The sequence below is a fragment of the Aplidium turbinatum genome, chromosome 2 (genome assembly GCF_918807975.1).
Source record: "Aplidium turbinatum chromosome 2, kaAplTurb1.1, whole genome shotgun sequence".
Taxonomy (NCBI): domain Eukaryota; kingdom Metazoa; phylum Chordata; class Ascidiacea; order Aplousobranchia; family Polyclinidae; genus Aplidium; species Aplidium turbinatum.
This window is the reverse complement of record NC_137473.1, coordinates 33,697,718-33,724,578: the sequence shown is the minus strand read 5'-3', so window position 1 is coordinate 33,724,578 and position 26,861 is coordinate 33,697,718. Positions and strand designations below refer to the sequence as shown.

The following is a 26,861-nucleotide window of genomic DNA, read 5'->3' as shown; positions in this document are numbered from 1 at the left end:
CTTACTGAAGATGAAAACCATTTATCTTTGAAAGTCAAATTTTGATAGGCTATGTGTTTTTTCACTTTATTCTTTTGTCGTTTTGTCTATCTTCACATTTGCTTTACACAATAATATTATAATATTTTTATTTTGTTAACATTCTTTCATCCTTAATGATAATACTAAATTTTCTTTTAACATTTATTCATATTAAGTAATTGCTGGAACAAGCCTGTCCTAATTAAGCTTTAATGCTATTTTTCTGACTAATGATTCTGTTTGCAGGTTGTCAGTTTGCAGACCGAAATTAACAGTATACAGAACACTATAACTACCTATGACATGAATAAAGAGATAGCTGTGGTGACGCAACTTTTCAATAATATCCCGCAACTCGTTGTTAACGGTGGCAAAGACGTAGAAAATTGTAAGTAGCTCAGTGAAAAAATTAGTTAATACAACATTTACATCAAGTAGATGGTAGTTATGACATTTTAAAATAAAAATTCTTAGACATTTACTACAAAAGCAGTGTTTTTCCATATAATCTGTAAATTGTGGCAGTCCTAGGGAATATTGTTTCAAGGTTTTGGACTAAGACTTAAATTCTTACCCTCATTAAACACACGACAATACCATACAGCTCAATCGTTTTGAAGTTGCATTTCCGCCAGCAACGTTTCAATTCGGCGCAACGTTCAGGTAAAGTTTTTTTATTAATTCAAAAGCAAGCGTATGCCTTGTTCCCATTTCTTTCATAATGATATAAATCAGTAATTTCAAGGGTGGTTTTAATCCACCACAAATAAGGAAAAGTTGGCCCGGAACAACCAACTTTTGAAAATTTCAGAATGTGAGAGTACTCCAATATATACTGCAACAATTTAAGAGTGTGGGAGAAAGATTATGAATAACAGACTCCGCAATTTCTCTATCAATCAAAACTGAATATTCGTTAACAGTTGACCCAGCTGGACATCATAAATATAAATTCCTGCCGACTGACCGGGACAAATGCTATTAGAAAAAAAGACAGACACTGATTGGTTGGTGCAAAACTGTACACCATGTCTCTGTACATCTAGGCCAAACATTAATTTTCAAACCGTTTACATAAATAATTTCCTTAATTTTAGGTTGTGCTAACATATTTTTGCTTGAAAGTATGCCCCAAGATCTACTCGCTGTCACGAAATATGTTGGCTTCCTTAGCCGCTAGCTTACGTTGTTCAAACCTCGCTTCCAACTTTATCTAAAGTAATTTACTTTTTTTTCCAGCATTATCAGCATCTTTAACTAAAATAAATGATACTCTGACATTATTCGTATCTCAACTGCCTTTGGATGCAGTGAAAACATATGCATTGGCGATCGAACAAGCAGGTTCTTCCACAATCGCTTACATCAATGAATATACTTTAGAATATGATCTTTACAGGTATAGTGTATCAAGTTGCCTATCACTTAAGTTAATTTGCATTAGTGTATTTTTGTTTGTTAAACCAAACATAGCTGTTTAAACAAATACTTAAATATGAAAAGTTGTTTGTGCAGTAACATAATACTTAGATAGCTGGTAAACACAACATGAAGACTTCTTTTATGCAGTTAAGTAGCCACTGAAAATTTTAAGTTAAGAAAACATCAAGTGCATAATATAGGCCTACAGTAGAACGATCTGCTTCAAACCAGTGCTACGGGTTCTTTGTGGAAATAGGGAGTATTTACAAGCTTTCGAAACGCAGTTAGCCAGTCATGTGCAATATAACATTACACAAAACTAGTTTGCAATGCAAATAAGTATTCTAACAAGATGAACAGAATCCGTGTGCAGGTCTTCTTTCAGAACGGTGATCAACTAAGTTTCATAAGAAAAGGTTCAAGCTTATTAGCTATCAGTTTAGTTATCTAGGAATTATTGTGAGTGATTCTGTTACATAGCGGAGGCTGTTTCTTGTGTAAAATAATGTCATTTTGACACCAACTCCTTTATATCACAGGTACATAGGCGGAATTTTGCTGGGATTAATGATAATTATTATACTACTTTTGTACTGGCTTGGAATTGGTTTTGGAACGAAACATTTCAGCAACCAACCCATGGAGAGAAATGACTTATCAAATTTGGGAGGAATTTTTATTATGTCGTAAGCTCTATACAGGATTTTCTTTTCTTAAAACCGATTTTAATAGTTTGTGAAGCACAGATTCTCTATTTTGTATTCGTTCCTCTACAGGCGTGGCTTTCAAAGTCACTCAAAAGTGGTGCCGATGACGATAACCGTGGATAAGTTATTTAAGTTGGCTGGGGATCGCGACTCCTATAGGGGTCGCAAGCCGTTTTTCAGTGGGTCGTAAAACGCTTGAAAATCCAGTGTATTGTTTTAGGGGGGAAAATGTTTTTTTATTTTTTTGATATATATTGGAAATTTATCGTAGATTCCGAATATGCAGTCAGTTTTTACCTATTTGCCCTCATTAGGCTTCAAACGAAAGGTTTTCTGAACGCACCTTAGTTTAAAATGTGAATAAAAATTTGCATTTTTGTGAAAATGTTAGTTGCAAGATGTTTTGTATTTTCCCTTACAAAATCTATTTTATTTTATATATTTAATTTGTGTATGTGTAAACTCAGTATTTTGTTCATTATGTATATTTTAGTTGTTGTGAATGGACATAGAAGAAAAAAGTCACATTTGAAGTCAAAGGCATAAATTTACCTAATTCTATTTTTCCAGTGCGATTTACTCAAAATCATGTTTTTTGTGCACTAAAAATGTTTCTTCTAGAAAACTACTTGTCAGAATTAAATAAAATTTTTAACATATGCACAATAAGCTCTTACGGACATAATGATTGAGTTTTGTGTCAATATTCAGAGTAATAAATATTTTATTACCAAATTCTGAAGTCAAATTTGCTCTCGATGCATAGCAATTATGAAATTTTTTATATTTAAAAAAATAAAAGAGTTAAAAGAAATCTCCTCTATTAATTTATGGCTAGGATATCCTACTAGATCACCATGCAGTTTGAAGTCCCTACCTTTAGCCATTTTTGAGTTTTTAGGGCTGCAGTGGAGACAATCGGTTGATTTTATGTACAAATTCAAAATGGTATAAACCCTTAATGGATTGCCCCAGCCTAACAAAGTAAATATTTTTGGATAGCTTGTTTCCTCCTTTTTCCAGCAGTAAATGGTTTGTTGGGGTTTGTGGGTGAACTTTCGTGTGTAGATTGTTATTTATGACAAGTACGAAAACTACGATTCTAAATAGAACTGCCCACTTTCAGACGTTACAAAATGCTTTAATAATATTAACGTTAACTAGTAGCCACTTTATGGCAAAAAGCAAGGTTATCATATTTGGAATCTTAAGTCAAATATGGATTTGTCAAGAACGTTTCCAATGGCATTGAAAAAAATCAGTGTGTAGGCTATTTTGTTGAAAAGTACTTTCAGCGATAGTTCCAATGCTACACCAATGATCAACCAAAACCCCCCAACGTACGTCGTTTCATTTATGCCGACGACCTCTGCCTAGCTACCCAATCAAAAAACTTCTCCGTGATAAAAAAGACCTTAACAGGAGCACTCTCCGAGTTCTCCACCTATCCCCGATAGCTCAATTGGTTAGCGCGTCACTTCTGGAACGAAGAAACTTCAAGATCAATAGCGGCGCTGGTTCGACTCTCGGGGTGTGCGCTTGAGCAACGCACGTTAAGGACTGCTCTCCATTCAGCGGCATCTAATAGATGGAATAATTCCCCGGCAACAAGACTTTAACAATCGGAAACTTTACTCTGTCAATCTCGGTGACCGGCCTGCGTCAGTTTGGTTGTCGTATCCAGGCTTACACCCGGTGGTTGAAGATTTAGATTAAGTGGACGGGAAAGCAAGGAAGCCAATCTTCGTGTCCACCTTCAGGCATGCCTTTAAGTGTCCTGCCACAGACACAGCCGCATGCGCTTAAGCGGTGTCGAACCGGCGCCCTTTCGATTGCGTCAGTGATTTAAAGCCTCTACAAGTATGCGAAACTGCCAGGATTAAGCTCTGCATGAAGCTTTCCCAGTCCGAGGATAAACATTCAATCAGTCAATTAATCAATTATTACAAGTACTAGAGCCTAAATGCAAACCCTTCCAAAACCCAAGTAACATGCTTTCACTTGAACAATCATAAGGCTAGCGAAAAAATAATCATCAATTGGGAAAACACTGCTTAACAATATACCCCCTTTCCTGTATACCTTGGCATAACACTGGACAGGACCCTATTCTATAAGACACACCTACTGATGCCTAAAAAAGAATTATCTGCTCGCAAAAACCTTTTGCAAAAGCTGGGAAACTCAAACTGGGGAGCAGATGAGCACACACTGAAGCAAACAACAATGGCTCTTTGTTATTCCACCGCTGAATACTGCGCTCCAGTATAAGCTAGGTCAAGCCACACCAAAGTAATTGACTCCGAATTAAACCAGGCATGTAGAATCATAACTGGCACACTCCGTCCAACACCAATCTCCGACCTCTATAACTTAGCAACTATAGCTCCACCTCATTGCCGAAGAGAAGTCGCTACAAAAAGGAAAGAGTAAAACAAATATCCGACCAACGCCACCCTCTCTATGAACACAAACGTATTCCAACAAGACTCAAGTCACGCAAGAGCTTCATCAAAGTCGGGCAGTCGGCCCGTTGGAACACACAAGCTCGACAGCTGCACGATTAGAAATGTGGACCTCTGAGCCCGATAGGACACAACATCCTGCCATCTCAAGTCCTTCAGAAAGTCTTCAACAAACTTCCACTCTTGAGAGAAGAGAGTGGTGCTGCCTAAATAGAGCTCGCTGCAGAGTCGGGAGAAATAAAAGCAATCTTTTCCGATGGAAGATGATTCCTGACCCAACGTGTGATGGCGGCCTAGACAATTAGACGATGAAGCTCATCTTCACCGACTGCCCCCTTAGCCCTTCATGTGATGACAACGACCTCAAAAACATCACAAGCAATGCTCTTACCTGGCTCCGACTCTGGCGTGACAAGCTATGAATAAATGAAGAGATAGTTCCACAGTCCACACATTGTCAAGTAGGGTGGCTCGTTTATGAACTTTTTTTTAATTCTCTTGGGGTAGTGAGGAAATGGTGCCAATGAGTGAGAAAAAACTCATGACAAAATTTGAGATTCGTAACAAATTGTCTTCAGCCTCCTCATGGGGCTCAAAAATTGAAAAATGGGGTCAAAAACGCAATTTTTTCCAAAAATATTTTTAGTTTGGGTAGATACAATATTGTTTAGATATATCTAATCAACCTAAGAAAAGAAATTGGAGTCATTTAAACTATTCCTTCAGCTTCCTTACAGCTTTTGAAAATTTCCATTTTGCTGAAAATTTCGCATTTTTGTTGGTGGTTACGGTGGGATGGCGCAACGGATAAGGCGTTGGCTTTCCAATTATGCAAACCTGGTTCGACTCCCGGCTTCAGCTGGTTGTTGAAAACATCGCTCACCTCTACCCAGGGTGTAATAAATTGGGTGGGCGTAGTTGCTGAAGTAAAGGGGGCCGAGAGAAAGGAACTGGCCACCCTACTCTCCTTAGTGCCGAAGGCTTAGTACAATGAGAACCTTATCTTCTCATACCCGACACTTGAATCAAGTATGGGACCCCCCTTTACCTTTACCTACATAATACATAATTGCGTTAGACATTTTGCCAACTATAAAACTATAAAACGTCATTGCCTTTCTCTTTATAGACCTGCCCTGAGCTGTTGCGTCATTTTTTAATGAAATTGGGTTAATTTGGTAAGAAAAAGTGACGTCTTTTATTTGTATTTACGTCATTGACGAAGTTTGTATTTCATCATCATCATCATCATCATTAAGTTCCTTCCTCTCGTCGAGGGTTGGAGGCAATGAGACGCCAAGTTTCTCTGTTTTGAGCTTTTTCTTTTGCAGTTTTGTAGTTAAGTCCTGACCAGTCTTCAATATCATTAGTCCAAATTCTTGGTGGTCTGCCCCTATTTCGCTTGCCGTTCATTTTTCCTTCTAGTAGTTGTGTTTGAATAGAATTATTGCGAATCATGTGGCCAAAATATTTCAATTTTCTTGATTTAATTGTTTGTAGAACTTCCATGTTGGTTTGTATTCTGGATAGTACATCTTTGTTTGTGATTTTATCCTTCCATGAAATTTTAAGCATTCTTCTATAAATCCACATTTCAAATGCCTCAAGTCGTTTAACCATTTGTGATGACAGTGTCCATGTTTCTGCATTGTAGAGTAGTGTAGTCCATATATAGCATTTCGCAATTCGTTTTCGAGTGTTGATGTTAATTTTGCGTGTTGTTAATGTCTTTTTCATTTTCACAAAGTTGTTTCTTGCTATTTCTATTCGTCTCAATATTTCCGTATTGCATCTGCCATTTTCAGTTATTGTGTGTCCCAGATAGGTAAAACTTTTGACTTGTTCGACCAGCATTCCGCCAATAGTGATATTTAAACTTGGTACATTTTTTTTCTTGTAATAATCATAGTTTTCGTCTTGTTTATGTTGATTTTCATGTTATTTATGTTATTCATGTGATTTATGTAACCACAAACAAAAATGCAAAATTTTTAGCAAAATGGAAATTTTCTGAAGCTGTGAGGAAGCTGAGGGAATAGTTCAAATGACTTCAATTTTTTTTAAGGTTAATTAGATATAACTAAACATTATTAAATCAATCCAAACTAAAAATATTTTTGGAAAAAATTGCGTTTTTGACCCCATTTTTCAATTTTTGAGCCCCATGAGGAGGCTGAAAACAATTTGTTACGAATCTCAAATTTTGTCGTAAGTTTTTTCTCACTCATTGGCACCATTTCCCCACTACCCCAAGAGAATTAAAGAAAAAAGTTCAAAAACGAGCCACCCTATTATCAAGGTTGTTAAAAAAATGAAGCACCAACCATCTCACTGAAGCTAATTTCAATAGATCCATAAAAGATTGCAATCAATTCATCCCTTGAAAATCTAGCTCATTCTCATTAGTTTTTCTCGCGTAATCTAGCCAAGCTTGATAGGAAACGAAAATAATATAATTAGAGAAAATGTAAAAAAGCCGTAATGATATTGTGTAAAGACGTTTTTGGTTTCAGAAGTTTGCATTAGAACAGCGAAACGAGACAAAACTGGATGTCGTCGTGAATCAAATTTAGTTTAATTTTGCACTAAATATGCTTTTGTTCGATATGTTTATGGAAGGTCGCGAGGCTACATCGATTGCTCTGAATGGTTGCGGACTGCGGTGCATAAAATGTTGAAAACCACTACGTTATATTACAATTTTGGTGAAGAGGTGACTTTCTTCAACCATAAACAGATAAAACCAAGCAACCACACGGCATTTAACATAATATATTAAAAAACTGAACACAAACCATAAACTACGAACGTTTTCGGCCATACATACATATGTTAGCCCTTTTCAAGTAACGAAAAAATAACTGATTTTACATCTACATTGAAATAAATAACTGATCTTCGCAATAAATACTATGTTATATGGTTATAGGTTATTAAGACTGAGTGGTCCACAGGAACAGAGTTGTTGCAATAAAATATAACTGTTAAAAAATTTTCATTTTACCAGCTTACTACAATTATCATAAGTACATTATAAGCACAAACACGAACATGCTGTTATTGCTGTATGTATCTAATTTTTAATTTTACTGTGTCTACCTTGGTGTCCGACAAATTGTTCGTAAGCAATTGTTCGTAAAGCAATTGTTCGTAAGCAATTGTTCGTAAAGCAATTGTTCGTAAGCAGTTGTTCGTAAAACAATTGTTCGTAAAATTAATTCTTCGTAAAACAACTCTTTCTAAAGCATTTTTTCGTGCATGCAGTTAAAATTTGATGTATATGAAGAAATGCTTTACGAAGAATTGTTTTACGGATTTCATTTTACGAAAAACAGTTTAGGAACAATTGCTTACGAACAACTGCTTTACGAACAATTGCTTACGAACAATTTGCCTATTAGTCTGAGCGTAAAATGCGAAAATATAGGGCCGCCTGGAATAAATTGCGACCTTAACAAATTTGGTATCGTTGGAAAGCTTAATTCCTCTAGTTTAGGATTATCACTCTCCTCCAACCAGGGACCCTTGGCAAAAAAGTTGTGGCCGTTTTTTAAGCAACACCTTGCGCCGCTAGTGGCGCAGCTAATCTAGCTATGTTTTCAGCAGAAACAGCAAGCCGTGTAAAATTCTGACAGTCGAAGTTGCTCCGGTGACCACTGACCAGCTTATTAGCCATGTAGTGGTATCCATCTTGAACTCTGAGCGTTGCGCAAAAAGAAAAAAAAATAGCCATGAGGTTTGTAAGTAACTATAGGCAGTACTGAGTAGGTTTGGGACAGCAAAGATTCTTGATCTACCACTCTGCACTGGCTGCAGTACTAGCCTAAATATCACAGAACTGAGTACCGTACCAGGCAAGCCTACCGTAGTTTAATTTGTTTTGGGAACTGTTTGCAAGAACATCATTATCGGTACCGTAAGTCATGTCAGGTTATTCATTTAATTTGGTTTGCAACAGAAGTCAAAACGTTAGATACGGTACCGGGCAGCAGGCGATACACATGTGCACTAAGCCTATAACAGTGTACAGTGCGGTATGCTGGGCTATGATGAAAGTTAAAGGAAACAGGTCTAAATGTTTTTTACATGCAGCATGTCTTATCATCTCTAGCTTATGTTAAATTTTTGAGTTTTCTGTTGTTCTTTTTGTTGAGTTCTCTTTCATTTAACATCTTGGATTTTAAATGGCATTGCATGCAGGTGTGAAGTATTTGTACCAATGAATGCAGTATGGTAGTAGTAATAGGCCACTGTTACCAGTGCACTGCTGCACAAACTGACAAAGGAAGGGTGTTTATTGAGACCTGGTAATAGCTTCTAGTGATATCCATGCAACAATACGTTTTCTGGTAATTGCACACATACTATCAGTTAAATAAGGAGGCCAGCCTACCAGTAGGAGCTATGGTTCTTGTTACTTCTGAGACCACCTGTAAAGGCTATAACATATTCAGATATAGATTAAGTTTGAAAGAGCAAATGTTCTGTGTGGCCATTTTTTTTCCAGGTCTGTTAGTTTTCTCTCTTTACAGCTTTAAAGATTTTTATGAAATACCGGTAATGATTTCTAAGTTGTATAGCTTAGTTTATTAAACAGTTAGAATTGATAGACTAGTTTTCAGATGTTATGGAGATAATTGAATAATGGAAACTCAGAATCAAGCTTTTTATAATGAAAGTTTATGCATCAAATGCCAATCTCATAATTTATCGAAGCTACAAGAAGTGAAACGAGGTGGACTGAAGACGTTAATCAGCTATGCACAAAACATTGGTGACAGTCATCTTTATCAATATCTAAAAGAAAAAGAAGAGAGCGAAAGTAGTTGTAAGGTGCATGAGGTGTGTCAAAAATTACTTGCTGTTTGCTCATGCTTGGAGTGGATGTGATACAACTTCTGCAATACATCAACAAGGTACCAATATAATTAATCAGGTTTGGTAGCAGTACATTTTAATCTTGCTTTCAGTGTTCCTGAACTGCTTACCATGCTTGTCTGAAAGTACATTTTTACCATTTTCTGATCAGCTTTTAAAAGATATGCAAGAATTCAGATGGCAGTCATTATCAAATCCACTCAATATTATTCTATTCTATAGTGATACTTTTATTTGGAATTATATTATTCTATAGTGATACTTTTATTTGAAATGCCAATGTATGGAGTGTATGCACACATTATTCGGTGACAATGATTAATTATGTCATCTGTCTTGTTGCTTAGGAAAGCTAAAGATGTTCAATTACCTGAAGAAGGAAGAATTTCAACAATCTGCTGATGTATTTGGGAGATTAGATTCTACACGTGAGCAAATAGCTGATGCTGGAAGAGATTTGTTATTGAAAAGGTTAGTTAACTGGGACTGTATTGGTGCACAGTTAATTAAATAAGAAGAAATGAAAATGTTGCTGAGTAGCCTACCAGTCAGAATGAGATTCACCGATAGTAATGCTATATTTTGTTGATCCATCAAGCTTTAGTGCAAAACCTGCCGATTCACTTGGCCAACTACGGTACGTCAAGTACATGCAGATGGTTGCAACAGCTTCCACTGTTCATCCTGAAAGATTGCCACCCACCGAAGCTGCAATTCGTTTTCATTCCTTCAGAGTACATTTGCAGGTGAAATAATAGTGCGTAGCCTAATGGTATTGTAACACAATACCGGTAATCATTTAGTATAAAAGCGTCTTTGCTCTATAGATTATACCACTTGAAGATATTTTTCAGGAATTGTTTATTGTCGGCAACTTCAAAATATTACAGCAAATTGCGCTATTAAACTGCTGTAAGGAAAAGATGCAAGTTATAGCAAAACAACTTGCGTTATAATATGACTAGCATAAACATGTGGTGTACTACAAATCAAAAATTTTATGGCAGCAAGACTTGATTTATCTAAGTTGATATAAATCTGTTGCTTCAGGTATGTCAGTGGAAGCATCTTGACACTGAAATCTTGGATCTCGCACAATGGGGATGGAAAGCTGACGCAGCAGGTGCAGTTATGCCAATAAAGGCCAATTTAGATCCGGCACCAGAATGGCTATTGAACGTTGTACGATGCAAATGCAAAGAAGGAACAAAAAATCAATGTGGTACAATGTCTTGCAGCTGCAGAAAACATGGCTTAAAGTGCGTAACAGCATGTGGAGAGTGTCGTGGGGAAACTTGTTGCAATCTCAGTTGTGTACAAGAAGACTGCCCTGAGGATTGCGACATATTGATCATGTTTCAATAAATGATCTGTTCTGCCAACAAACTAAAATCAAAATTTTACAAGTGCTCCAGTGATATTAAAAATGTTCTATTTCGTTCATATTGTACTCCAATGTATGCATGTCATCTGTGGGAAAATTATCATCAACGTAACATTAATCGCCTGCGTGTTGCCTTCAATAATGCATTTAGAATTATACACAATTTGCCTAAACATTATAGCGTACGTGAGCATCAAGTCTTGTGCAACATTATAACATTTGATGCATTACTTCGGAAATATGTTTTTTCTTTTGTTGGAAGATGCGAAGTATCGTCTAACTCTATTGTTGTCTCCCTGATGAGGTCCGATTGCCATCGTATATCAAATTATCGTCTTCATTATAATAATTCTATGTATGCTGATATCTAGTTTTGATGGCTGCCATATGTCATCTGATTGTTTTTATCGTTCTGAATACTTTCTGTTCTTCTAACTTGCAACACTACCGTACCATTGTCTGTAAACTTGTAACATTAGATTAGCCTATTTAGTGAGATTTTGTGCATTTGCAGTTTGTGTATTATTTCGTTGTTGTTGTTCGTTATTTGTGCATTTGCAGTTTGTGTATTATTTCTTTGTTTTGTACATTGACAGCTTTGTCTGATGCAAATAAATATTATTATTTGTGTAGCCTATTGCCCAAATTTGGGCTACCCGAAACATTCCACTGGATAGTTGAGCTGTACTCCTCAGACATGGCATATCCACTAGCAGTGTGAGTCGAATTTTCACCGTCGACAAGAACAATAGTTACACGCCTTGGGCACTAGCAACAGTGACCGAGTGCTCAGTGCGTTGGGCTCGCAGTCGAGAGCCTGCATGTTCGACTCCAGCCACCCGCACTTGCTGTTGTTTCTCTGGGCAAGAAACTTTACGATAATTGCCTCTACCCAGTGATCGATTTTGAGTAATGGGTAGTACCAAATTTAAGTCATAAGCATAGTAGACAACCGGAAACAGACCTTGCAGTCGGCTGCAGCGTGGGTCAGGTGTAGGTCGGAAGGCGTACACCGATGCATAGCGCTCAAGTCCGCTTTCCCGCAATGCAGGATAAAGATAATAAAAAAAAAACACTCCACGGCATAATTATTGAAGTAAAGTTTTAAAAATTTTCGCATTTTTTGTATAATGCCCATAATATACTCTCGCCACTTGTAGCGTTTAGTTTCGTCATTAAACCGGACCTGGGGTCAAAATGCCCCTTGAACCATTATATGAAGCTCTGTTATGTCTAAAAGCGATCTTTTAGAACAAATATATTGGATCTGCAATTATCAATGGGCTGAGAGTAATAGGTAAGCAATTTTAATTTGATGACGTCAGAGTGACGTCATTTAAATATAAATAATATTTTATCAAAGGTGAGTTGTCTCTTTCTTATACACATAGGGAAAAAAGTTAAAAATGAGCCTAAAACTTGTGCAAAAGGAAAAATACAGTTTCGCCACTAGCGGCGCAAGGTGCTGCTTCAAAAATGGCCATAACTTTTTTTGCCAAGGATCTCTGATTGGAGGAGAGTGAAAATCTTAATCTAGAGGAGTTAAGCTTTCTAACGATACCTAATTTGTTAAGGTCGCAATTTATTCCAAGTCAATACGTTTTACGCTCAGACTACTATAACCGTTTACCTTAGTTCTTTTTCTTACAGTTTTAATCACATTATACTTTTTGTCTTGTTTGTGACTAGGTGATTAAATTTTAAAAAACATGCACGTTTGGGTCAAATAATGTTGTCTTTGAAACGATATGAAACAATTTAGTTTAAAAACTTTTTTAAAATGAGAACTTAGGCCTACTTACAAGTCAACTAGCAAAAGTAGAAAGTCAGATTTCTGTATAATTTAAGCAACGTTATAGTTAAAATCGATTTTCAGATATTGCTTTTTTTTTGAAGGGCTGTTGGACTTACTTTCGTCTTTTCTTGGCTTCTGATGCTTTTGGTCATGGGATTATTCACTGCTGGGGGCCATGCTGAGAGATACGTTTGTCAAAGTTTGGAACCTCCTTATCAAGGCTTAAAGGTAAGACTGCTTTTGCAGAAAATAGTAATTGATGTAAAGGCTTGGCTAATTATTTTCCTTCGTAACCATTCCACTTGTGCAGGTGAATTTTTTGCACAATCTCTTCAATATTAATAGGTGCAGTTTGGAAATAGGTCAACTCGTGGAATCCAATCACCTGCCAAACGAAAACTGCGTTAAACAAAAGTGTTGCCAGACGTTTTTCAAACCTTTTGAATAAATTATTTTTTTACATTTGCCGTCACCCAAAACTTTCAGATTCCTACATTTATCCAAATCGATTTTTTTTACTACGACATTGCACTACCGTACTTATTTTGGTAGTGAAACATATGGGCCTACATTCAATAGCCTACCATGCTGTGTTTTGATCTCATTTATGTTATTTCTGGTAAAACCTTTGTTATTAAAATCTTTCATTGATTCTATTTGAATTCAAGCTGAAGATGCTATTACTAAGCGAAATCGATTCTTAAGAAATTACACTAAGAGTTTAGATTGTTGTGCAAATGCCAGCATTTGATGAATTCAAAATAGCAGTACATTCGATATGTTCGTTTCTTTTTTAGCTCTTGGATCGGCTTATGAAAATTGGTGGACTATCCGGATTTCGTTTGAACAGCTCAATTTATAAGCTTGTTGTGTAAGTTAATACTTAATTGCAATAACCGTTAATGATAAGGCATGTACGTTTTATCAAAAATTGCCTCACCAAATTTGATTTTCAATTTCCTTGATTAATTATACTAATCACAATTTTGTTTCACATGCAGCGCAAACAACTTTCTTAACTTTGTCTATTTTCAATGAGGGTTATCATCTAAACTGTTTTTTTATGTTTGTAGTATTGAAAGGTTACATATACATTACTGGATGCGATGAACGTAGTATTCAAGCTTGTGCAGATAGTCTGCACAAGCATTGTACTTTAAAGAGCTACAAAATGGAAACATAATGAGTCTTATTTCTTTCAAAACATAGATTTTTAATATTTTTTCTTCTTCAGTTATCCCATTGTATTGGGTTGCCAGCGCTAACTTTCCATATCCAGCGCTAACTTTCCATATCCAAATAATGTAGCAGACATGTTCTCCTCTTATAATCCCATAGCTTTAATATTCTCACTTCTTTTTATGCATCTCTGTGTTTTGATTTCTTTTCCATTTTTCAATCAGTAAAATACGTACCCAGTCAGCAAAATTCTGTACCTTCGATACGAACATTTTTCCGATGCTCGTCTTACAATAAAATGTCTGTGCTTTCTTTTACAAACACATGTCTACAACTTTTTACAGCGATTGTGAGATCAACAAACCGATATACGAAGCCTTGGATCTAGATGAAGCATATAATTTTACTGAACTGTTTCAAAAAGAAGCGAACCGAACAAAGGACATTAGAAATGATCTCAACAACATTCGCGTTAATCTTAGTACGATCAAGTGAGTTTGCTTGTTTCACTGATTTTGAAAATTAGCTTTAAATTGTGTAAGCTGTCTGTAGGCACAGCTCATAAATTCCTTGATGTAAAAATCTGAACAACTATTTTTTTCGTTAAACAACTTATTTAATTCATCTAAAAAATTTGTTGCAGGGAGGTATCTATTGTTTTACATTTTCTTTAAATTAACATAGCCTAACATAGTTTTACAATATACATTCTTGTGCAGAATCCATTCCCCACAAATCCAACTTGCCCTCCGTTCCATGAATAATTCTGGTCTAGATAACATAGACCTCAGTACTTATATGACTCAGGTAAGATGGCTTCATCAAACGGATGGAATCAAATTTTTAAGATAAGACTTATTTTTTAAACTTTAATACTCTATCTGTAATTCTGTCTAGTCTGGCAATCAATAAGCAAATGAAAACACCACCGTTTGTTGTGTTCGCTTACTTCACAATCTATATTACACAAAACCATGGCTACTGCCTGATTTGACACATTCTCTAAAATTTTCCGGATTTGTCAAGTTTTAGTGACTGTCTGAATGAATTTTTCTATAAATTATATTTTAACATCTTCTTTACTGTTTTTCCCAAGTGACAACATCGGTTTCAACATCATCAAACGTTGAAAAATAAAAATAACTTGTTTCCAAAATTTCAGTCAGACCTTAATCGCTTGTTGTAACAGTCCGATTGAGCGTATTTCAACTTCTTTTTTTCATTTTCTGCTGCATCCACAAGATAACAAAAAGCTTTTGTGTCATTACGAGTCAGCAATAAGTAAAAAATCTTAGAAAATTCTAGTCAAACACGAGCAGTAGCGGTAATCAAAATCTGCAAAATGTGACAAATCAGGCCGCATCCCCAGATGACCATGCCCAAAACTTATTGCAAATGATTTCTTTCTGTATGATAGATGTCATTGGGATTGACTACATCCGATTTGACACAATACGCCCTGTATCTCAATACCTCCGCTGCAGCCATGTTAGCAAACGGATCTCTTAATGCACTTGGGCAGGTAAATATAACATACATTGATTCCAATGCCGTCATTTATTCCACTGAATAACATAAAACTTAAATGATGATTTCCTTTAATTCTCTACTACATTGAATTAAACGATTTACGTTTTCTATGACGAAAAAATAGCAGCATTTGTAAACAGCTTATGGCAGCTGGAATTGGTCTCAAACAAAGTCGTAGCAATCCGAAAATCTAAACGCCAAATTCAAGATTGAAAAATCAGGCTTTGTTTATTTTTTTTTTATTTTTTCGGAACTCATCTCAACCGCATAATATACTTCAAGATCTCCCAGGTTAAAAAGTAAACCACCCAGTAATATGCTGGTTTGTATATATATTTTCAGGTATTGCGTGTGAAAAAGTAGTCTTTACAGGCGCTTAGATATTTTCATCAAAAACTGTGAAATAAAATGCAAAATCCACATAAATTTTTAACTTATCTACAGCAAACTGTAAATACCATTCGTTCCCATTCTAATGCCATCCTGAGAATGCATTCTACTATGGTGGTCCCACTCGAGCAAGCACTGGGCAATCTTAATAACACTTATCTGATAGTTCAGAACATATCTACTGGATTTAACGTAAGTTTGTCATTGATAAAATCTTATATTTTGCTTATCTGCATTCGATTTTAAGTTATTTCAGTCAAATGGGTGTCGTCATTCTAACTGTGGTAGTGCTTGCTCAAGGCTCAATAAACAGATCATTGCACGCAGGCTAACCATAGAAGACTTCCCTAGTCTGAAACATTATATTTTTTTAGTTTAACAAATACAGTGTGTGTATGATCTATCTCAACTAGTGGTACCTATTGTTTTTAGATACATTTTCATATTTTGCGTGCGCAGTTAGACATGCTTTGTTTTTCAAACTACGCTATAATCACAAGGTTCTGTGATTTTTTTAGTTAACGTAGCATCTGCAATTAAATTATAGCCTAGATGCCAAACAAAACGTGAAAACTTAGTGCCTCCACCCAGGCGGAAAAGCTGCAGTAAAATACACCAAAAAACTTAGGCTAAATAGCCCACGACTTGAACAATAAATACTATTAATACTACAAAAAGTGCTCATGCCAAGCAAAAAGCCAAGCGGAGCAATTTACATCAAATATAGGCTAGTTTTTATTCACTAAAATCTTCTACAGCCTGTTTCACCCCAAAAGGGAGATCATCAGAAGGTCCTGAAAAACATATGCAACTAATTGAGCACTCTCTTTTGATACTGCGATTTGGTTATTATGGATCTAGAAAAGATTAACTTCGGATATTTTTTGAAAAATGTTGCAATACCGAGTAGATATTGGTGCTTGAAGATGATGTTAGGGAAGGTTGAAAATTTTATTAAAAAGTAACCTTGACTGGAATTACCGATTTATTGCTTTTGCATATGTTTTTATCAGGACCTTCTGATGATCCTTCTTTTAGGGTGAAACAGGCTGTAGAGGATTTTAGTGAATAATAACTATATTTGATGCAGCCTACAACTTGTTAATTTTACATAAACTCTATGCTCTGAAAACAATGCTTTTTGTCGTACATGGCATAAAGTCACATTTTGTTTATCTTTTAGACTTAAAGAGTAAAATAGAAAAACTTTTCTTAGCTCGACTATCAGAAAAATGCTGTCAACTACAAATAGCTTTAACAATTACACCCAACTTAATGTTTAAACTGATTTGTAACCATATACTCGTAAATAAATGTGGCTGAAATTTGCATTTAGACCGTCTTGTGTATTGAATTGCATTTTTCATTGATTCCATTATATAAATTACTTACCCAATAGCTGTTCAAAACAAAATTAGCCGATTAGTTTTGCTTGTTTCCGTTTCGAAGCAATGTGGTTTGTCTTGGTTGCATTTTGTTTTGAAATAAACTAAGTTTCTTTCTTATGAATTTTGCTTCCTTTCGAAGGGAACGTCAATTCCACACCACCAAACTTCTTGTTCTATTCCACACTATAAAATTTCATGTCCTCCGAAACGTTTTTCAACGATCCTTATTGAAATGTTTTTCGAAGAGATAATGTGAGAAAACCAGTTGATATTTTTAGAAAACAATTTCACCACCATAACCCAGTTGGATAAACCTCAGTTTTGCAAAGGACCAGCAAGATCAAGAAATGGTGATTCAACCTATTAGGTGCTGTGTAGTTGAACAACGTATTTCAAGGCCAACCCTCCATTCATCAAAAAACTGCTGATGCACCGTTGTCTTTAAACTCGTATGTCTTCATTTAAAAAAGTGTCTCTTATTTTATAAGTAAAAAAAAAACGCTGCTCAGATCTGATCCATTCGAAGTGTAGTTTATTCAATTGACAACTCTTAAATATAAACGAATATTATTTAATTCTAACTTCAGCGTAGACCCATGGCTGTGGTAAACCGAAAATAAAATCCACAAAGAAACTCCAGGTTGCTTGCCAACCAAGTGGGGTTTGTTCACTTTCACTTATCTGTGCATCAAATTGCGCAATAATTATGTTTGATTGTATAAATAATGCAAGTCATCAATTGAATAGTAAGGGATCACCTTCAACTTCTTTTTTTTTTGAAATGTTTGACCACAATGATCTTGTAGTTGTATTAACCTATCGAGGTTTCAGGGCGGAAATTTAGAAAATAATAATTTTTCATTGTGTTGCAATGTAAACCATCGCTACTAGATCTAGCAATTTCTTTTTTCTTTGCAAAGCCATGCCAATTAAGAACTATTTACTTTTTTCATAGCTACTTTAATTTGATTTTTAAATGAAACAACGTTATCCTTCGTCGGCTGTGTGGTCGAGTCACAAGAATGTCTGGCCAATGCTCGAAAGAAAGTAGGTTCGATCAGCTCGATGGCACGCGGCGATGTTTCGACAAGACGCCAATACAACTCCAGCAGCTGACTCCAAAGTTTCTTTGCTGCTCTTAGTTAGGCTATCTGTTTTGTTGCAACAGTGATTGCAGTGTATGCTGTCGTAGTTAGTGAAATACAGAAAAAAACACTTTTTTATTATTATTTCAAGCCTTCCTATATAACAGCATTTCTTGAACTGGGGTAAATTTACTCCTGGGGGTAAATTTACTCGTTTTGGAGGGTAAATGAGCTATCAATCAAAATATCCACATCAATTGACGAGACAGAAAAATTGTGCCAGCTGTAGGTATTGGTATTGTAGATATCATTTCACCGCTTGACGGAGATAACTGGAGATGATCTCAATCAAAACTTGAAGGATGACATCATCTTTGTTAAAAAGGTCATCATCATCATCGGCCATGCCTGAATAAGGCGTCGGCTACCGTGAGTCTCCACAACGATCGATTGTCCATACTTCTAATTAGGTTTTCAAAATTTTGGTTTGTCCATGTTGAAAGATTTTTGAAGATTTCCAAACGTGGACGTCCCCGGTGCCTCTGACCAGGAAATCGCCCCATCATTACCGAGTGTTCAATTTCGCGTTTGCGGTAGACATGCCCGATAAATGTCATTTGCCTTTTTTTGATAGTTGTGATGAGGACGCCAGGGGTGCACCCAGAGCGTCTCCACACTTCTTCGTTAGTGATTTTATCCATCCAGTTAATTCCCATCATTCTACGAATGAACCAAATTTCAGCACTGTTGATCTTCTTCTCTATCTTCGGGCATACAGTCCATGATTCACAGCCATATAGCAGAACTGACCAAATGTACACATGTAAAATTCTTATTCTAGTGTTTAGAGAGATTGAATTAGATTTCAGTATTTTGTCCATTTTGATGAAAGTTTGTTTGGATTGTGCAATTCTTGATTTTACGTCGCTCCAGCATCGGCCATTCGAAGTGACCATAGAACCCAGATAGTTGAAACTATTTACTTGTGAGACTGTTGTATTTTGTATTTTGATAGTGCATACTGGAGTTATTTCTTTTGATGAGATGGTCATGCAGAAGGTTTTTGTTGCATTCAAATTAAGGCCAAGGTTCTCACTTTGCTTAATGACTATGTTGAGTAAATTTTGTAAACTGGAGTTTGATGTGGCGATTAGTACTGTGTCGTCTGCGTATCTTATGTTGTTGAAGTGTTGTCCGCCTACAGAGACACCTTCTTCGTCATCTAGATGTCTTAAGATCATTTCGCCGTAGAGTGAGAAAAGATCAGGTGAAACTACGCACCCCTGTCTAACACCTCTCCGAATTTGTGTCCACTTGCTCAGCTCGCCATCTATCCGGACTGCTGCTGATTGATCCCAGTAGAGATTTCTGAGAAGTCGAAGGTCTTTACCATCTGTGTCTAAGCTGTCAAGCATCTCCATGAGTGGCTCATGTCTAACGCGGTCGAAAGCTTTGCTGTAGTCCATAAAGCAGAGGTACAGGTCTTCTCTGTGTTCTATCGACCTCTCAGCAAGTGTTCTGATTAGGAATGTGGCGTTTCTAGTTCCTTTGTCTTTCACAAATCCGCATTGCACATCTGAGATTTCGGGATTGATGCATCTGCGTAGTCGATGGAGTAAAACGGTCAGAAAAATTTTGGTGACATGACTCATTAGACTGATTGTGCGGTGTAGTTCGCAATCAATCGCCCCGGGTTTCTTCGGTAATGTGATGACGATCGATTGTAATAGGTCCTCCGGAATTTTTCCGCTGTCGTAAATCTCGTTCGCGATTTCAGTCAACTTTTTTATTCCAAAATCGTCTAAAACCTTAAGGGTTTCTGTATGCACAGCGTCAGGACCTGGAGCTTTTTTCAATTTGGCTTTCTTTATAGCGTGACGTATCTCACTTTCTAGAATCGGTGGTCCATCCATCTCTTTCGATATCGCAGGTTTGTTTCCACGAGCATCGTCGAACAAGTCTCTGATATATTCAGCCCATCTCTTGAGGATTTCATCCTTCTCCAGCAAGATGTTACCGTTTTTGGCTTTGATGCAACCTGTGCAGGAGTGCACAGAGTTCTTTTGCATCTTCTTCACTTGGATGTGAGCAATGGATGGTCTACGCTCAATCTCGTCACACTGTTGGTTCCACCATCGTTCTTTCAGTTGCTTACATTGAGTTTTGATTTCCTTATTTAGTGAGTTGAAACTTTTCAGATCTTTCTTCGATTCTCTTCTCTTATCTATGAGCTTTAGAACTTCGTCGGTCATCCATACTTGATTGGCAGCTTTTGCTTTGTGCGGTATAACTGCTTCGGCCGATTCTGTGATGGCGGTACGAAGAGCTGTCCATTTTGATGACAAGTCGTCAGAGCTTTCTTTATTCATAGTTGAGTCACACAGGGCAGCGTACCTGTTCTTGACCTCTACATTGTAGTCGGATTGTAATTGGGAGTTTGACAATAACTGCTCGTAGTCTAATTTTGGAGAGTTTTGTTGTTTGCTTATTGAGTTCTTGCGTAGTTTTACCCGGAGCGTGGCTACCACGGGGTTGTGGTCGCTGTTACAATCTGCGCCCGGGAGCGCTCGACAGTTCGAGATAGCGCTTCTGAAACGCTTGTTTATAGTGACATAGTCAATTTGATTTTTGATATTGCCTGCGGGGCTTTTCCATTTTCCATGTTAAAAAGGTAGAATATAAAAAAAAGATTAAGAATCACTGTTATATAATTTCTACATTTCCAGAGACGAATTGACGATCTCAACGCTGCTCTCAAACGATTCGATGCTGATATTTCGACAAATGGATCACAATACGTGCTGGATGAGACACAAACGTTTGCAGATATACTTTTGAGTGACATTGATGTATATGCGGATTGGTTTCAACAACAGGTTGGAATCTAACCGCAAATTGGTTGGGACAGTGTGGTTGTTATGTTTTGTATTTATGTTCATGTGAAACGCTGTTGGTATGATCTGTTATACTTGCTCTATTTCAATTTCCAGCTTTTGTTTCAGCAATTAGTGAGTCGATAGCGGCGTAGCCCTATACAACACTCGAAAGGATGCCGATTCATCTCTGACCATGAGAATTTGGCTGTGTCGTTAGCAGGACACAGAATGGCATGCGTATTGCTTAGCCTAATGGCAGCATGGCATGCTCAAGAACATGCTTGATGGAAAGATGGACACGAAGATTGGCTTTCTTGTCTTTCGGTCTGCTTAAACTAAATTTCAACCACCTGCGTTAACCCGAAAAGTTAATCCATCAACATTTTTTGAGTTAGAAAATTTGAGTGTTTAAAAGGATTACTAACTTCTTTAGGACTAACGTTCTGTGTTTATCTAATGAATTTGAAGTAAACACAAAATGTATGCGCCCATGACTTCACCTTCACAGTAATGAAATAAACACTGTTTCTTGTGCTTGTGAAAGTTGATTCTGTTGCTTGTTCGTTTTTTGCTTTTATAGATAGTGCATAACTTTGGCGCCTGCAGACCCCTATATCAAGTTTACACAAGTAGCATTTCTTTGGTTTGTGAAAACTTCATCGATGTTTTGGTGAGTACAGTGATTATGAACTGACCAAACCTAACCTTCCATAGTCGTAAAAATGGTTTGTTTAACTTTTAATTAAGCGGGATGAGCACATTTTACTATTTTTGAGTGTCAATGACGTCTTCGTTGCATCCAGAGTCGATTGTCTTTTGGCGTTATCGCGAATTGTGTGGTGGGTAATTTCGTTTGGTTTCAATTCAAACTTTTGGTTTCAATTCAAACTCAATTCAATTCAAATAATGGAAAATTAAGTTCTGAACATGTTGCTCATGTATGTTTCACATTAATATCTGAAGTATTGTTCGATGGCGAGTCTTCAAATTCAACATGATGTCCCAACTAAAATGACAAGAACAACAAAAACATACAATGTAGAATATAAGGGTGAAAATCTAACAGCAATGTAAGCTACAGTTATTTTGTAAACACACAACTACTTGCGTTTGGAGGTGGTTTTAGAACTGGAAAGGTTTCAATTTGAGAAATAGATGCAGTGGATGGTTGTATACTTCAATAAGTCAGTTTTTTCTGTTGACCTTGCCATATTTCACAATATTTATCATACAGAAGTAACAGTCGACATGATGGTTTTGTGACTCTTTGGACACTCTTGGAGTTGCAAATGACGAATCTCTTTTAGAACCCTTCACCAACTTATAAGATTAGATCTAAAGCTGCCACAAAGCACATGGGGACCCCAGGCCTTGTCCTGACCCCCAATGGGCATCCAAAAGTACAGTTTATATGCTGTAGATCGTAGATTTATCTGCTTTTATTCAATATTTTTTGTGAAATATGCTTTCCACCAACATCATATTCGCAATCATAACAAAAACAATCAGATAAATTTTTGCATTGTCCACTTTAGAAGCATTGCGACTTCCATATCAGGAAAAAATGCATTAGCAAGTTATCAAAAAAGCAAAAGCGCTGCTATCGCAGTCTATTCCAGGAGTTCTAAAAGTTTTGTTCCCACCCTTTTCAATTTATTAAATTTGTTTGAAAAATTTTCTTCGAACTATATTAAGGAAACCTAGGTTTGCACATTAATGATGTTGAAAGAGTTTGTCATTTTGCATTTATTGTGAAGTAGGCCTGCCTTTTTAACAGGTTGGCTAAGCGCATAACCAATTTATGCAAAATGGCTTACGGACAGTTAGCGATTGTTGACATAAAAATATTAATCACATTATTGAAATAAGCTTCTCGAATCTCGAAATCATCCAGGAACTATAAAAATATGCAGATAAACATTTTTTTTAATTTGTTGCGTAGTGTTGTCAAATGTTTTGCAGTTAGAGTAATCCAACGTTACGTTATTTTTCTATCTAATTCAGACAGTTAATGCAAACTTGTGTTTTTTTGTTTATGTTTTTGCCAGAACGGGATGTGGTTTTCACTTGGCTGGAGTTTGGTTTCCTTAATCCCCGCCACAGCTATAGGACTGAAGTTAGCTAAATTTTACAGAAGAATGCACGAGGAAGTTGAGTAAGTATTTCTTTGAATGCCATTTTATCTTAACCTAGTCCGATACACATTGAGCACAAATTCTTATTTTGGAAAATGACAATTCACTTCAACATTGGCGTCATGCCTTCCTATCCAATTGATATGTAACCACCCGGCATAGGCCTGGACTTGATGAGCAAGCTCAATCTTTACACCCCCTCAAAGCCACAAGTAGCCTAACTTGGATGGCTTCCATTACGTTAAAGAATAAAAAAGGCAATAGTTGTGCTATGTGGCCGAGTCTTGGCAATTTCGTCACATGGAAACATACGAATGTTTCGAAATCCATCTAAAACTGGACCACACAATTCAAAAATAAAATTATAGTTAAAAAAAATACGACAGAGAAATAATTAAATTTAAACAAAAATCTAATCTAGCACTGAAGATACTATATAAATGATTGTCTCAAGCATTTTGCTTATGTTTTATACCACATGTGAATTACTTCCCAAGAAGTTGTGTAGCGTCTGTTTGCCCTTCCAGTTAACAAATATGTGAGGTTGTAAAATTGGGTTTTAGAACTATCTTTTTTAACATGGCAAAGTTTCTATTCACAAACGATATCGATGATGTCTTCCCTTAAATTGTACTTGTCAATTCAGGATTATATTTAGGGGTCAGCACACTAAAAAACCCCAGCAATTTTCTGCATTGTGCATTACGTATTGACGTATTGGTCTATTCAATTTAACGAGCAACAAACATACTTTATTTTTCAAAGTTTGAACATTTACAAACAATCTTTTTGTAAAAATACATTTCAGTTTTTAAATGTCATTATAAGATTTTTTATTGGACTTTCATTAACCCTTTAAAACTGGTCCGTGAATTGCTGAGGGGTTCACGCATCTGGTTTAAGAATCCCATAACCTAAATACTCCAACTGGTTTTAGCATGGTGACTTAAATCAAAAAGAACTGTCGAGGCAGTTTTAGTTAGTCAGAGCGTTATTATTTCAAAACTTTCAAGATCCAATATTTGATTTTTTGACATTTCCTTTCTATCATAGGCTACTTGTCCAGGCACCGGAAGCAAGTTTATGATGTTGCTGCATTGATAGAAATATTAAAAAGAAAGTATTTTAAACCTCAAGTGTTTTTCTTTTCTAACAATTCAACTTTCTTACAGCGAAGAGTGGTTAGAGGTGGATCAATTGGATAAAATAAACTCACGATACGATCATTTGAATCTACAGTGAGTCTAAATAATAATAACTCTGTTTTAGATCTATGTCACAATCTACTTACACCATAGCATATTCAAAGAAGAGTTTATAGCATACCTGTATTCTCCATTAGATGTGTAGTCATACTTTCTCAAAGTTGAAACAAAGCAAACTACTATTTCTTAACTTTGTTTCTGCGTATTGGCTTAAAACATTTTTAATTGTTGATTATATTAAGTAGAATTTACTTTTGTGATTAATTGGCATTTTAAGCCAGTGCGCCATGTATCAAGCAGCGGTTTTCAAATGTTGCATGAACATTAATGCAATCTTGTGATGAAAAGAACTGGAATATCTCGTATTATGTAGTAATAAATTCAAAGTGTAATTTTATGCAATTATACAATTCCTTTTTTTTTTCGATGAAAATCTAGAGAAGCAAAGTAGCTTTGTTTCCTTTCTGAGTTTTCACATATCTTATTTTCTATTTAGTGATCGCATTAATGCCGCCAGTGCAGCAACGAAGAGAACCAGGTAAGCCACTTTCAAGTTATTTTGAATACCATATATTCCTTAGGCTTATACTGTATATTGAATTGAACGTAAAAACAATCTCGTTTTGTCTTTCGTCTATTCTAACTAATACAGAAATTGTAATTATTTTAGTTTAACCGAGTTTTAGAAATAATCTAAAGCTGTTTCGTCGGTCGAAGTACGTGTGGAAGTAAATGTAATAACAGACGATTAAGTTTTGCGTTTCTTTATATTGAGCAAAAAAATTGTAGTTACTTCTGTGTTAATGTAAATTTTGCAAATAAACAGACACAGTTTTGCTAATGAAAAAACTAGCGTGCTTTGAATGCCTAACAACATGAATGCGAATCTGCAGACCATGTCATATATGAGTGTTCAAAATGTTTCCACATCAGTTGCTGGGGTAGTGCCAAGGATTTACAGGAGCAAGGGGTGCTAAACTATGGGATGGTAGGCAATTTATTAGATGATTTCAAACTTAAATGCCATTTTTTATCTAGCCCAAAACTGGTCAATACTATTGTGACAGAAGTAGGCTACTCAAAACTTTGCAAATGCAAATGACAGTAATCGAATGTTCTGATCAAAACATCGGTCTGGGTTCAGTTCAACAGGCCATAGCCCTAAGAAGGACGGTATGCATTTCTCTTTGAAGCAACGCACTGTTCATAAATCATAATCATGAGAAAAATCAAGGGCTATGGTCGAAGAGGCGCCACTCAGCAATCGACTACATACCTTATAAGTGTCTTGACACAGCCACATGCTCTTAGCGATATCGGCTATGCACTACTCGTCTATGTAGCCGGCTATACACCAACCATAAAACATGTATTATTTATGTTTTGGAGGCATAATAGCTTTATAGTTTATATTTCCCAACACTATTCCGTTACCGGCTCTGTGGTATCCCGCTTTGTGAATATTAGGCTATCTGGTTAGTTAAAACACGTCAATAACATGTTAGTTTCCATTAATTTGAAATTTTTCAAATTTTGCGTTACCTATAGGTCAGGCTGATGTTCTGTGAATCTTGTTGTCACTGGTTGTCATTGCGCGATATGGTTAATATACATTGTTTTTTCCACTCTAGTATATAACAAATTTGATTTCGCTCCATATTATCCGGAGTCTGCAAATGCTGTACAGAACAGCAACTTGCCTATCATGTTATTTTCCTTGCCTTGTTGAAAAGCACCGTGCAAGGTACAGTAGAACTGAATTAAGTTACCCCGACCTGACTTGAATCATGTAGCATTCAAGGAGCGAAACGTAATTTACCAGCTATTCTCTATCAAAAATCGACTTTTTCTGTTTCTCATCTGAAGCTAGGCTATTTCGAAAAAACATGCTGAAAGTTGTCGAAAACATAGGCCTACAGTATAATCTATTTGACCAAAATAAATGAGAAATTTGAAGAAATAAACAGATTACGTTTCTTCCCTCATCAGTGTATTCACGCGCATGTGCAGCCTAAAACCTCACCGTCCGCATAAGGATCGCGTATTTTCATAATCTCCAGACACCAAATTGAACCGAATCTCTAGTATGCTTAGGCTATATAAAAATGGGGTAGGCATTTTAACGAATTAAAACATCCTAACCATTTGTACTAAAAGCACCTCAGCATCTCAAGCACCATACATGACCTGGATTGGCTATGACAAAAAAGCAATTTATAACCAGAAAAACAACATAGCCGTTTTAACCCTATCTGTAGCGACACGGGCTATGAGGACGCCCCACTCTAATAGTGAATAATTTCACATAAGGAAATATTCTAGAAATGTGAAATTTCTTGACTTTTAGTTTTTATTTCTTGCAAATTTTCTAAAGCCAAACTGGTCATTTTTCTACCTTCCT

The 26,861-nt window shown here is 36.3% G+C and overlaps 2 protein-coding genes across 3 annotated transcripts in view; both read left to right on the top strand.

The window, feature by feature from the left end:
• LOC145764542 (prominin-1-A-like) overlaps positions 1 to 26,861 on the top strand; it is an 88,525-nt gene that overhangs the window by 44,586 nt on the left and 17,078 nt on the right. Inside the window, exons 8-21 of one of the 2 annotated variants that reach the window (XM_082576163.1) lie at positions 268 to 409; positions 1,261 to 1,420; positions 1,983 to 2,129; positions 12,774 to 12,900; positions 13,470 to 13,543; positions 14,196 to 14,342; positions 14,571 to 14,658; positions 15,269 to 15,373; positions 15,826 to 15,963; positions 20,971 to 21,120; positions 21,701 to 21,790; positions 23,169 to 23,275; positions 24,428 to 24,493; positions 24,957 to 24,998. In XM_082576163.1, the coding sequence (XP_082432289.1) occupies positions 268 to 409; positions 1,261 to 1,420; positions 1,983 to 2,129; positions 12,774 to 12,900; positions 13,470 to 13,543; positions 14,196 to 14,342; positions 14,571 to 14,658; positions 15,269 to 15,373; positions 15,826 to 15,963; positions 20,971 to 21,120; positions 21,701 to 21,790; positions 23,169 to 23,275; positions 24,428 to 24,493; positions 24,957 to 24,998 (1,583 nt within the window). The remainder of the gene's footprint in view (positions 1 to 267; positions 410 to 1,260; positions 1,421 to 1,982; positions 2,130 to 12,773; positions 12,901 to 13,469; positions 13,544 to 14,195; positions 14,343 to 14,570; positions 14,659 to 15,268; positions 15,374 to 15,825; positions 15,964 to 20,970; positions 21,121 to 21,700; positions 21,791 to 23,168; positions 23,276 to 24,427; positions 24,494 to 24,956; positions 24,999 to 26,861) is intronic. The other variant, XM_082576164.1, reaches the window with a different exon arrangement.
• On the top strand, positions 9,260 to 11,050 carry LOC145765683 (uncharacterized). The gene is made up of 4 exons (XM_082577505.1): positions 9,260 to 9,437; positions 9,841 to 9,964; positions 10,092 to 10,239; positions 10,544 to 11,050. The coding sequence occupies exons 1-4, from the start codon at positions 9,260 to 9,262 to the stop codon at positions 10,856 to 10,858; spliced, it is 765 nt and encodes a 254-aa protein (XP_082433631.1). The 3' UTR covers positions 10,859 to 11,050.

Bases quoted from the DNA above. Each gene is read 5' to 3' on its own strand.
- LOC145765683 (XM_082577505.1), top strand. From the start codon at position 9,260: ATGGAAACTCAGAATCAAGCTTTTTATAATGAAAGTTTATGCATCAAA. The intron at 9,965-10,091 runs GTTAGTTAACTG...TGATCCATCAAG, and splicing joins AGAGATTTGTTATTGAAAAG to CTTTAGTGCAAAACCTGCCG. The intron at 10,240-10,543 runs GTGAAATAATAG...CTGTTGCTTCAG, and splicing joins CCTTCAGAGTACATTTGCAG to GTATGTCAGTGGAAGCATCT.